Source organism: Haliaeetus leucocephalus, unplaced genomic scaffold, assembly GCF_000737465.1.
Source record: "Haliaeetus leucocephalus isolate CR32 unplaced genomic scaffold, Haliaeetus_leucocephalus-4.0 Scaffold144, whole genome shotgun sequence".
Lineage (NCBI taxonomy): Eukaryota > Metazoa > Chordata > Aves > Accipitriformes > Accipitridae > Haliaeetus > Haliaeetus leucocephalus.
Genome location: NW_010972580.1, coordinates 512,717 through 525,527, shown reverse-complemented (window position 1 = coordinate 525,527; position 12,811 = coordinate 512,717). Strand labels below are relative to the sequence as shown.

The 12,811-nt window shown below is 57.8% G+C and overlaps 1 protein-coding gene across 1 annotated transcript; it reads right to left on the bottom strand.

Annotated features, from left to right (window-relative positions):
* Positions 1-5,426: 5,426 nt before the first annotated feature.
* LOC104828009 (myosin light chain kinase, smooth muscle-like) lies at positions 5,427-8,972 on the bottom strand. Its single transcript, XM_010561440.1, has 9 exons — positions 8,539-8,972; positions 8,072-8,162; positions 7,746-7,949; positions 7,283-7,500; positions 6,749-6,872; positions 6,518-6,670; positions 6,219-6,339; positions 6,050-6,140; positions 5,427-5,659 (listed from the first exon to the last, which is right to left on the bottom strand). The coding sequence occupies exons 1-9, from the start codon at positions 8,552-8,554 to the stop codon at positions 5,427-5,429; spliced, it is 1,251 nt and encodes a 416-aa protein (XP_010559742.1). The 5' UTR covers positions 8,555-8,972.
* Between the last annotated feature and the right edge of the window lie 3,839 nt (positions 8,973-12,811).

The following is a 12,811-nucleotide window of genomic DNA, read 5'->3' as shown; positions in this document are numbered from 1 at the left end:
TACACCCATCCAGGCCACGAGCAGCCAGTTTCTCCAGGAGAATGCTGTGGGAAATGGTGTCAAAGGCTCTACTAAAGTCTAAGTAGACAACACGCACAGCCTTTCCCTCATCCACTAAGCGGGTCACCTTGTCACAGAAGGTGATCAGGTTAGTCAGGCAGGACCTGCCTTTCATAAACCCCTGCTGACTGGGCCTGATCGCCTGGTTGTCCTGTACGTGCTGTGTGATGGCACTCAAGATGATCTGCTCCATAACTTCCCCAGCACCGAGGTCAGACTGACAGGCCTGTAGCTCCCTGGATCCTCCTTCCGGCCCTTCTTGCAGATGGGCGTCACATTTGCTAACCTCCAGTCCACTGGGACCTCCCCGATTAGCCCAGACTGCTGATAAATGATGGAAACTGACTTGGTGAGCACTTCTGCCAGCTCCCTCCATACCCTTGGATGGATCCCATCCACCCCCATAGACTTGTGCGTGTCTAAGCGGTGTAGCAGGTCGCTAACCATTTCCCCTTGGATTATGGGGGCTTCATTCTGCTCCTCGTCCGTGTCTTCCAGCTCAGGGGGCTGGGTACCCAAAGAACAACTGGTCTTACTATTAAAGACTGAGGCTAAGAAGGCATTAAGTACCTCATCCTTTTCCTCACCCTTTGTCACTGTTTCACCCCTGCATCCAGTAAAGGATGGACATTCTCCTTAGCTCTCCTTTTGCTGCTAATGTATTTATAGAAACATTTTTTTATTGTCTTTTAAGGCAGCAGCCACATTAGAAAGGCCAAAGCCCAACTAGTAGTTAATTTTCTCCCTGTATAACCTCACGACATCCTTGTAGTCCTCCTGAGTTGCCTGCCCCTTCTTCTAAAGGTCACAAACCCTCCTTTTTTTCCTGAGTTCCAGCCAAAGCTCTCTGTTCAGCCAGGCCGGTCATCTTCCCCACCGGCTCATCTTTCGGCACATGGGGACAGCCTGCTCCTGCGCCTTTAAGATTTCCTTCTTAAAGAATGTCCAGCCTTCCCGGGCTCCTTTGCCCTTCAGGGCTGCCTCCCAAGGGACTCTGTCAACCAGTCTCCTAAACAGGCCAAAGTCTGCCCTCTGAAGTCCAAGGTAGCAGTTCTGCTGACCCCCCTCCTTACTTCTCCAAGAATCGAAAACTATCATTTTGTAATTGCTATGCCCAAGATGGCCTCCAGCCATCACATCACCCACAAGTCCTTCTCTGTTCACAAACAACAGTGAACAGCCTTCCCTAGTTGGCTCACTCACCTGCTGTGTTAGGAAGGTCTCTTCCACACACCCCAAGAACCTCCAGGACTGTTGCTTCTCGGCTGTATTTTATTTCCAGCAGACATCTGGTAAGCTGAAGTCCCCCATGAGAACAAGGGCTAGCATTTGTGAGACTTCTCCCAGCTGCTTATAGAATATTTCGTCTGCCTCTTCATCCTGGTTGGGTGGGCTATAACAGGCTCTCACCCTGCCTTGTTAGCCTTCCCCATACCCATAAACATTCAACCCTATCATCACCTTCATTAACCTCTAGACAATCAAACACTCCCTAACATACAGGGCTACCCCACCGCCTCTCCTTCCTTGTCTATCCCTTCTGAAGGGTTTATAGCCATCCATTGCAGCACTCCAGCTGTGCAAGTCATCCCACCGTGTTTACATGATGGCAACATTATCATAGTTTTCCTGCTGCACAATGGCTTCCAGCTCCTCCTGTTTGTTGGCCATGCTGTGCGCATCAGTGTAGAAGCACTTCAGTGGAGCTACTGATCCTGCTGCCTTTTTGTGGGGGAGAAGCCCAAATTCCTATGTGACCATTCTCAGGCGCATTCGTGGTTTCTAACACACCAATAACCCTTGCATCTTTGCTGCCGCATGGATCTCCATTCCCTACCTCTGGTTGGCAGGCTGAAGGACCTTGCTAGCACACCGTCCCTCAAACATTGGCATGTGGCCCCCCAGGCTTATCTCTAGTGAGCCTGGTTTTATCTCTATCCCCCTTCAAATCCAGTTTAAAGCTCTTTCAACGAGCCCTGCTAACTCCTGTGCAAAGATCCTTTTTCCCCTTTGAGACAGGTTTACCCCATCTGTCGCCAGCAGGCATGGCGTCATGTAGACTGATCCATGATCAAAAAATCCAAAATTCTGCTGGCGATACCAGGCTCAGAGCCAGGTATTGATGTGCTGGCTCTTCCTGTTTCTTCCCTCATCATTCCCTACAACTGGGAGGATAGAGGAGAACACTGCTTGTGCTCCTGATCCCTTACCAGTCATCCCAAGGTCCTGAAGCCTCTCTTGATTGCCCTCAGACTTCCTGTTGCAACTTGATATGTGAAAAATCAATAACGGATAATGATCTGAGGGCCATACCAGGGTAGGAAGTTTTCTCTTCACATCTTTAACCCAGGCCCCAGGGAGAAAGCAGACTTCCCTAAGAAGTGGGTCCGGTCTGCGTATAGGGCCTTCCCTCCCCTTCAGAAGGGAGTCTCCTATGACAATGACCCATCTATTTTTCTTTATGGAAGTGGTTTTGACACAGGGCGTAGGCCAACTTAACCCCGGGGACACCTCCAAGCTAGACAAACGAACCATCGTCCTCCTCATTGTTTGGTTCCACTTGCAGAGCCTTATCCCTATTACGCAAGAGGACCTGGGAAGGTGGGGTGGTCACGGAGGAGACGTGCCTGCTGTGCTGGGCAGGAGCTTGTCACCATTGTCCCCTATCCCTTGAGTCATCGCGTTCAGTCAGGCAGAGAGAGGATTGGGAATCCCCCGTGTCACGTGTCCTGTCTGCCTGACAGGCCTGTCCCAGGGAAGGCAGGGTGCGATTGCAGTAGTCCATCTCTCCCTCACACTCCCTGATGCTCCTCAACCCACGGTCCTCCTCCCTGAGCTCTGTCCCTAAGCGGAGGAGCTCCTCTCCCTGGGCACACCTCCCACGCTGTGCTCACCGCTGCTGTTCTGTCCCGGGCTAAGAGCAGGGCACGGCCTCCAGCCCAACACTGGGGTGACAGCCTGTTCCCACCGGAGCTCTGTCTGGGAACCTGCGTCAGTCATGGTGGGTGTAGAGCTTGGAGAGGCCGTGGCTTTCTGCCAGCTGGATACCCTTGCTCCCCGGTTGAGCTGGCAGAGCTACGGCACCCTTTCTGCACCAACTGCCACCCCACGTCCTGGTCTCTCGCGCTCCCCAGGGGCTTCTTTTTTAGGTGCAGGGGGGGTTTGGCCACCCTTGCTCCTGGCCCTGCCCAGGACTCATCAGCTACTGTCACCCTCTGGGTCTCCCCACTCCCCTGAGGTTCCCCCTGTTCAGGGCCCCCCCTGTGCACCACATGCGAGCGCTCCGCTGAGGATTGTGCCAGCACCGGAGCTGCTCACCTGGGTGTCTGTCCTACAGCATGCCAAGCAATGAAAACATCAAGGTGGCCTCACCACTATTGGGAGGGTCCCCAAAAAGGGCTCCTCATCCTCTGGCTGGAGGTCCGTGCTGGTTGCTTCCAAATTAAGTTCCTTCTTAAGTTGCGTGTACTGTTTCCAACAATGTAAGAGACCACCAAGTCCTGGGCAGAGCATGTTACAACTTTGTGACACCACGACAGTCTCCTGCTTCCCGTGGTTAGATGTACCCAGAAGCAGCCACCGGCCATGGACGTTATTAACAGGAACAGGCTTTTGCCACAAAAATTCAAGTCAGGCCTGGGTGCTGATAAAGCCTTGTCAGCTGGAGAGTCGATGCCACAATAACAGGACAGGAAGGTGACAGCATCCTTCCCCATTAGCCCAAGAAAAGAACAGATAAGAGCCATGAATTCCCCCACCCAAGGGACCACAGGCACTCTGGTTGTTCTACCAACTCCGGAGGGAGCAGGATGCCAAATCCTGATATGGAAATCTCCTGCTGTAGTGGCCATCAGCTTCCTAGAGGGTTCAGCAAACTATCCGAAACTGGGTTTGTCATTACCAGTCCAGCAGCAGCTCTGATGGCTGGTGTCCCTTTGATTTGCATCCAGCAAGTGCTCCTGGCCAGAGCTCTCAGACATGTGTCCCTGCCTTGGCTGTGAGAGTGGGTGGATTTGGTTCTGTTTAATAAAAACAACACTTTCATCCTAGCCCCTGGTGGCCTCTTTCAGCAGGGAAGGAGGAAGAGGAGGAGGAAGAGTCGAAGCTGTGCCTCAGCCATGAGTTATTCAGCACAGCCACAACCTGGCAGCGAGCACAGGGCTGGACCACTCCAATCAGGGCACCTTCACAAGCCCTCCGGGTCCAGCATGTGCTGAGGGAGAGCAGCCCCCAGCCCAGCTTCGATAGGAGGTAGGTTTTCACAGAATCACAGGATGGCTGAGGTTGGAAGGAATCTCTGGAGGTCATCTGGTCCATCCCCTTGCTCCCAGCAGGGCCATCTAGAGCAGGTTTCCCAGGACCATGCCTAGACAGTTTTTTAATATCTCCAAGGATGGAGATCACACAACCTCCCTGGGCAACCTGTGCCAGTACTCCATCACCCATAAAAAAAAGTGTTTCCTGAGGTTCAGATAGAACTTCCTGTGTTTCAGGAAAGGCTGCAGGAGCTGGGACTATTTAGCCTGCAGAAGAGAAGGCTCAGGGGTGATCTCATCAATATCTATACATACCTGAAGGGAGGGTGCACAGAGGATGGAGCCAGGCTCTTCTCAGTGGTGCCTAGTGGCAGGACCAGAAGTCATGGGCACCAAATGAAACACAGGACCCCCAGGCCAAGCTGCTTTCCAGCTAGGTGTCCCCCAGCACATATGGGTGCCTGAGGTTGTTCTACCCCAGAGACAGGTCTGTGCCCTGCTTGTTGAAGGAGAGGGGCTTCCAACTCCCAATTTCTGACCAAGATGCCTCCTTAGGAGGAGGTTGGAGGTCACACAGCAGTTTCTGGGCTCCTTCCAGCCCTGCTGGTACCAGAGCTGGCCCAGAAATGGAGAGACCAGAGTCCCCAGGACACATCCTAGCTCTTCCTGTCCATGGGCTCAGGACATGATGCCAATCCCCCTCGATGATGAGGGAAGACTCTTCCAAACAAAGGACACAAGGGCTGCTGCTAGAACTGTCCCCAGGGCCAGCATCTCTTCTGGAGAAGGCAAGGGTGGTGGCCCAGGTCAGGCAAGAGCTTGGTGCCATCTCCAAAAGGGTAGGCACAGCTTGGGCAGCTCTTTCCCATCCCTCTCAGTGATTTTGGGGGAAAAAAAGGAGCAGCACAGGGAGTGCAGAGATCCTTGGTGCTTTATTGGTGACAGCTCAAGCCCGGGCAGCCATGCAGACAAGGAGCATTGTTTCCTTGCTAGGGACAGCAGGCATGGCTGTCCCCACCCCAGCAGAGGGACACCGTGGGACCCCAGAGCTCACCCATGGGAGAGGAGCCCTGTGATCTGGGTCTACCCCAGGCTGCCCAGGTCATCGTGTCAGCTGCTGGAGAAGGTTTCGTCCCCATCGCTCCCTGTTCCTCTCTCACCAGCTGCTCTAGGTGCTCCAGGGCTGGGGTGGCACAGCCACGCTGATGCTGCTCTTTGCCTCCCCTGTGATGCAGTGCTCCCACCTTCCTCCTCCTCTTGGTCTGTCAGGAGCTCTGAGAAGCTGGGACCTCGTTGGGGCAGAGACCTGGAGGCTTGGTCCTCCTCCGGGCTACAGCCCAGGTCTGCAGGCAGATGGACAGAGAGAACAGTGAGGAGCTGGCCGAGTTCAAGCTCCCTCCTCTGCTGGAGGAACACGCGTGGCACCTATGGGCCAGGTCCCATGGCGATCAACTCTGGATCACACAGATCGCAGCCCTGCAGAGCGGGATGTGCTTGTTCTAAGGCTGCATCAGAGATTGCCCCTTGGGGATGAGGGTGGCGAGGACTTTGGGGCACTGAAGCTGGCTTGGAGCCAAAATGCCACAGTGAGGACATGGCCCAGTGTGTAGTGGCAGCAGGGCAGGTTGGAGCAAAGGTGGGGGAAACTGCCCAGGAGCAGGAGTTGGGGGTGACAAAACAGAGAGGAGTGGGTTGGTGGGGTGTGTTGGGGATGATGCTTCAGGGGCCATCACCTTCCTCGTCCTGAGCCTCTGACGCTTTCCTCTCCTGGCTCTGGGACAGCAGCGTCAACCTGTTGAGGGCCAGCAGAGCTTTGCCTGTTTTCTGGAGTGGAGAGAAGGAGCACTGAGCCCCACACCAGAGCCATCCCCATCCCCACATCCTCATCATCCCCCCAGGTACCTGCCACTTCCGACGCGTCAGGAACTGCTTGATCCTCTCCTTTGACAGCGCCTTGGTGCTGCTGGGCTGGGGCTGCTGCAGCCAGGGGTGCAGCAGAGCCCCTGTGCTGGAGAGCCGGCAGCTGGAGGCAGACGGGGTGGTCATGGGGGGGGCTTCTCCACCATCAGACCCTCAGCTGCTGGCATGGACCTATGGAGCATCCCCTCCACCAACCGCATCCAGGGCTTTTCCCTGCCCATCCCCTTGGCACCCCAAAACCCAGCCCAGCTCAGCACCCCACAGCCACCCCCGGGTCCTACCGGGGGTCCTTCTGCAGCAGTTGGCTGATGAAGTCCTTGGCTTGCTGGGAGATCTCAGAGAAGGTCTCCTCCTCGAAGTCCCACTGGGCAGCTGTGATGTTGCTCAGCGTCTCCATGTCGTTGTCCCCCTGGAAGGGGGACTCCCCGCTCAGCCTGGAGAGGTGACACAAGGACATCAATGACAGCTCAGCCCCCTCCAACCTGACCTGCTGTTCCCAGGAGGACACTCACAGGATGTAGCAGATGACACCAACGCTCCATATGTCTGTGGTGAAGCCCACGGGCTCAAAGGCGACCACTTCTGGAGCCATGAACTCAGGGGTGCCATGCAACACCTTCACGGGGGTGTCTGGAGCTGCAGAGAAGATGCGTGGGGCAGGTGTCCAGCTGGGATGTCCCCAGGACAGCCCAGCTGCACACCAGCACATGCCAAGTAGATGAGCCTCTGTGTCCAGGTGGAGCTGCCACCCTCCAGAACCCATCACAGGTCTTGGTGCTCTCCTAGAGCATCTCTGGGTGCTGGGCACCCACAGGCACAGGGGTCTTGGGGATCTCCACCTGGGAGGCAGGGCTGAGGACATGCAGGTTTCCCCAGAGCATCTTATGGTCACCAGGAAGGGCCCTGATCTGGTGCCACAGAGCTGCCTGTCCCAGAGGCGCAGGCAGGAGGATGCTAAGCTCCTTGCTGACATGCCTGGCCAGATCAGGTCCCTGTGATGGTGACAGTCCCTGCTCCGGTCCCCCAGGACCCCTATTCTTGCTCACCCAGCTTCCGTGCCAAGCCAAAGTCGATGATCTTGAGCCAGTGGCTGCTGGGGCTGACACAGACAATGTTCTCAGGTTTGAGGTCGAGGTGGACGACAGCCTGGCTGTGCATGAACTGCAGCCCCTCCAGGATCTGCTGCACATACTGAGCACTGCTGGGCTCTGTGTGCTCGAAGTCATCATCCACAATCCGCTCAAAGAGCTCCCCGCCTGCCACGCTGGGGGAGAACAAGGTGCTGGGGACCCCGCTGGGGTCTACCAGCCCCGAGGAGGAGAAGACCCACGAGGGAAGCCAGACTCAGCACTCTGGGAGCATCCCACCACCCATACCTCCAGGGCCTGCAGGTTGCCCATCCATCCTATGCCCCACGCCAGCACCCCTCCCCACCTTCAGTGCTCTCCCTGGCAGAGCCCAGCACTGTCCCCACCACCCCCAAACTTGACTCTGTCCCCCCGCACTCACTACTCCATCACCATCACTAGCTCGGCAGGGCCCTGGAAGGCAGCGAGGCACTGTACGAGGCGCGGGTGATGCAGCAGGTTCATGAGCTCCACCTCGTCCCGAGCCGCCTGCTTCTCTTTAGCCGTCCGCGTCCGGAAATATTTCCCAGCCCGGATTTTGCCGGTGGCTTTTTCCTGCAGCCGGTACACTGTCCCAAATTTTCCCCTGGGACAGAGCGAGGATGAGGGATGGAGGAGCCATCACCACCACCCTACATCCCACCCAGGGCTGCGCATGGACAGCCATGGACCATCCCCAAGCAGTGGGGATGTGGGACTCCCACTTACTCTCCCAGCTTCTCCAGCTGCGTGTACATGTCTGAAAACTTTTCCTGGCTGCTGACCACCACATCGCGGTATTCAAAGGTCTCCTCGCCTCCTGGGAGGGATGGAACAGGGTGGTCCACGCATGGATCCCTCATGCTTTGGGGACCAGCTGCCCGCGCTTCCCCTCCAGTGCTTATTTCTGTGTCCCCCCTGCTTCATCCAGGTCCAACCGCCCTCCCCACGCAGGGCAGATGGGACCCAGGGTGGGGGATGAGGGGACAGCAGCTGCTGCCACAGGAGCTCCTGGAGCAGCCCAGCACCCTGCAAATCAGGGTAAAAGGTGCTTTTAGGATCAAAAATCCAAGCGAAATGGGGCCATTAAACAGGATGGGATGGAGATTGGTGCTGATCTGGGGGGTCGCAGCAGCACTGGCGTCCCCACGGAAAGCCTGCGCCTCCCCCGGGAGAGACCGAGGGTTCAGCCATACCTTCTGCCTGGGACATGGTGGTGCCACCAGCTCCTCGCTGGGTGCTGGCACAGTCAGGATGGGTGCTGGATGCAGCCCTGAGGCTCCTGGCAAGCCCGTGCTGGGGCAGGGGTGCTGAGGCAGGCGATGCCTGTGTGTCCGCTCTGGCTGCTTCCTGGAGCCCCGCACCTTCTCCCTGCCATGTGAGACCACCAGCATCTCTCCACGTCTGCCTGCACTCCCCATTCTACCCAAAAGCTGACATCCTGATGGACCCAAAGAGACCCAGCAAAGGGCCAAACGCAATTTTAAAGCGAGGTCCCTTCTTAGATGGGGACAATCTCTTTCCAGTAGCGCCTTGGGCTCAAAGCCGATGTTTTTCTTATGCCCTGCCTTGCATCAGCCAGGAAATCCCCAGGAAAAGCTGCATTTCTAGGGCAAAGGACCTGTTTCCTTATGCACGTCCCCTCCTGCTCAGTCCATACAAGGTTTGGGAGGACAGGGCAATGACACCCAAGCGTGCTAGGTGGCAGCACCCAAATCCCAACCCAAGAGCCACAGTGCTGACCTGTGCCCGTCCAGTCCTGTCCTGTCCCGTCCCGTCCCAGGCCACCAGCAGGTCCCTGATCCTTCCCAGTCACTGCAGAGCCATCAGGGAGCTGGAGAGGGAAGGAAGAGGCGATGGTAGGGGTTGAGGACCACTAGGACCACACATATGGGGATGTCTCGGTGCTGCCTTCAGGCCCAGCCAGGAGCATCCCTCCTGCTCCCGGGCTGGGAACAGCCCCAGCTCTCCCCTCCCTTTCCTTCCCAGGGAACGTTTCCGGACTTGGGGGAACAAACAACCACCAACATCATCACAGAGCCCTCCCTCCCCCAAACCATGCCTTGCACTGCAGTCCCAAACCCCGCAACACCCCATTTGGCACTGAGCAGGGTCACAGGGCTGCAATGCAGGGGTCTCAGCCAGAGAAATCCCATGGTGGGAGGACACGAGGGGGTCTGCGGAGACCTGACACACCTCATTACCTAGCAGAGAGCTCAGTCCTGCGCTGCTCTCCCAGTACATATCCAGACCGTAGAGCCTCTCGGAAGTTAAATCCACCAGCAGCCCAGCCCTAGCTCACCTCTGCCTCCTTCCCCACCCATGGGTGGGTTCCCACTGAGGGGCTGAGCACCCACACCTGCTCCCCTATTCCCAGCTCCACCTGCATCTAATACCCTGCCCGAGCCATCGCTCTCCCCAAAACCCATCCTGGGCTTCAGGCTTCCCTGGGTGAGCTCAGCTCCCACTTCAGGGAAGCCAGGATGAAGGTGAATGGGATGTTGCAAAACTCCTCCAGGCCTCCGAGCCCAGCGGTTTGGAGGAAAAATGGGGTTATCCAGCCTTTATCCCCAAAAAGCTGGACTGCGTGCCTGCACTGGCACCCAGCACGCTGCCATGCCTCAGTTTCCCCTGCTTTAAAATGGGAATAACGCCGTGATTTCCTCCTGGAGCTGACTCCACACCCGGTGATTGTTCAGCGGCACGACGGGGGACCCATCCCCCCCCCAGGGAGCCCCGTGTTACAGCATCCCCCCCGAGCAGTGGGGATGTCACCCTGGTGTTACCTGCTGTCCGAAGCCAGGTCTCACGGGTGATCTGGGGCTCTGCCAGTGCCAGCAGCCGCATCACCGCCGCCACTCCCGCACTCGGCACAAAGTCCACAGCTGCCGGCAGGGTGTCGGGGACAAGCGTCCCCAGCGCCGGGGCGGTGGCAGGGCCACCACGACCTTGCTGCTCGCCCGTCACCGTGACCTTGCCACCGGCAGGGCAGAGCCACGGGAGGGGGCTGCCGTAGTCGGGGGGGTCCCCACCAGCACACCGTGGGCAAGGGATGCGGTGGATACTCCCCACTCGGCGATGCCGTCAGCGCGCTTGGTTCGACCCTGCTGGGATATCGACTGCTGTGGCTGGGCATGCCGGGGACAGGAGTAGGACACAGTGGTGGCCTGGCTGGGGACAGGCAGCGGGGTGATGATGGAGTACAGCTGGCCGCATCCTGCCTGCCCGGCAAGGGGTGATGGAGACCCAGCCAGGCTGATGTCTGGCACCGCCGGCCATGGTTCCTGACCCCACTTGGCTCCGAGCCCCTCTCCGGGGCAGGATGAGGCCATGCGGGTGATGCTGGGCTGCTCCCAGCACAGGGAGAGGCAGGATACGGCCCAGGCGTGCGAGGGATCCCAGCAGCCACTTGATGTCAGTATTGGCCTGATGCTCGTCCTGGTGATGAGCAGCAAAAATGAGCAGAAAAAGGCCAGGAGGGGAAAAAAAGATTGGGGGTCTGGGGGACTTGTGGAGGGGTGGCAGAACCCGCCATCCCTGGGAGGACGCGCTGGGATGCAGCGCTTGGCTGGAGGGTGAATCCCTCAGGAGCTGCTTCCCACGCCACCCCTCCGGATGGAGAGTCTTATCCATGGGACAACCCCACGACACCAGCCCGGAGTCCCTGGGGATGCCATGGGCCACCTGGGTGACCCCCCACAGCGACAGGCCACCGCCCTGGGCACCATCCAGACTTGACTTCTTGCCACCAACAGACATAGATATAGTTTTGTTCCCGGCTTCCAATGAGCATAACAAGTGGGTCGAGGCCAGGCACAGGTCTGGGACAACATGGCCGTTCCCAGCTCCATTCCTCCATCGCGCAGCACCAGTAGTTATCCCGCTCCCAGCCTTTAATTCCCATGGGACCAGAGCCTGGTTCAGCCTTGCCCAAGCCCACATAAGGACCGTGTTTAATTTTCAAGCTCTAACCCAAAATTCCCCTCAATCTCATCTACTGGAGCATCCCCAGGAGTTTAAGGTCAACAGCAGGAAAAGCTGAAAGGATTTTAAGGAGTGAGGGTAAATGAGCCAGTCCAGGGATGGACGAGGAGATCCATCCATGCTTCGATATTTTCCAGCCTTCAAAATGAACATCATTACTGACAGCGCTTCGTTTAACAGCCACCGACCCCTGGCGCTTTCTTGCACCTTTGCTTTCCGGTTTGGGAAGGTGGCCCATCCGAAATGTCTGGTGATGCATTATCTGCCATGGACATCCTCATCTCGTGCCTCATAAAATTAATTAATGTAATTAATCATTAGCACTCATACCCAGGCATCCATGGGTTCCCACTTGGGTGATCAAGTTGTCTCCATCTGCCTGGAGGACCCCCCAGCAAAGCCAGGATGGGATTTCCAGGTGACCCCCGCCATCCCAAACCCCATCCTCCCCATGGGGTGCCCCACCAGAACCCCCAGTTCACCCCGACCCCCCCCCCAGCCCTCCCAGCCTTTGGGCTGAGTCAGGCCCCCTTTGTGCGGGGCGCTGGGCAGATTTAGCTGCCTCTGCTTTTTTGTAGACCCTACAATAAACAGTGTCGCCGCAGGGTTCAGCTGGTGGAACTTGACACTGGGTGACAGTGTGGCTTGGGGGGACGGGGTCACCTCACCGGGTCCTGGATCTGGGTGTCCGTCTGTCCATGATCCCATCGTGCCTGAGGGATGGGCTTGATGACTCCGGCGGGGGGACACAGCCCCTGCTCCCCATCACCCGGGGAGGGATGGACATGGTCCCTATTCCCCATCGTCTGGGGGGGACACTGTCCCTGCTCCCCATTTCCCCAGGGACGGGGGGCCAGTCGCCATTCCCCATTGTCTGGGGACACAGCACTCAGTGTGTGCACCAGAGCCAGGCCTGTGGGGACATGGGTGACATGTAGGACACAGAGGACTTGGGGGGAACAAGGGTCATGGGGGGACATGGGGTGCCTTGGGGACCTGGGGACACATGGAGGATATGGGGACACAGGGGGCACCATGGACATCGGGACACGGGAGGGGTACTCAGAGGACATGGGGGACACCAGGGGAACATGGAGGGGACACAGGAGATGCAGGGGATGCTGGGGTGGGGGGGACATGGGAGCCACAAGGGCCCACAGAGGCCATAGGGGGCAGATGAGGGGATGCAGAAGACATGGGGGACATAGGGGACATGGGAGGAACATGGGGGGCACAGAGGACATGGGGGCACCCAGGGGGACACAAGAGACACGGGAACACCAGGGACAGGGGCATGTGGAAGCCACAGAGGACCTGGGAGGGTCCGGCGACACCTGGGGGACACAGAGGGACGTGGGGGGGGGGCACACGGGGGACCTGGGGACACAAGGGGGGACACAGAGGATGTGGGGAGCACTCAGGGGACCTGGGGACACACAGGGGGGACACCCAGAGGCCATGAGGACACGTGGGGACTTGGGGTCG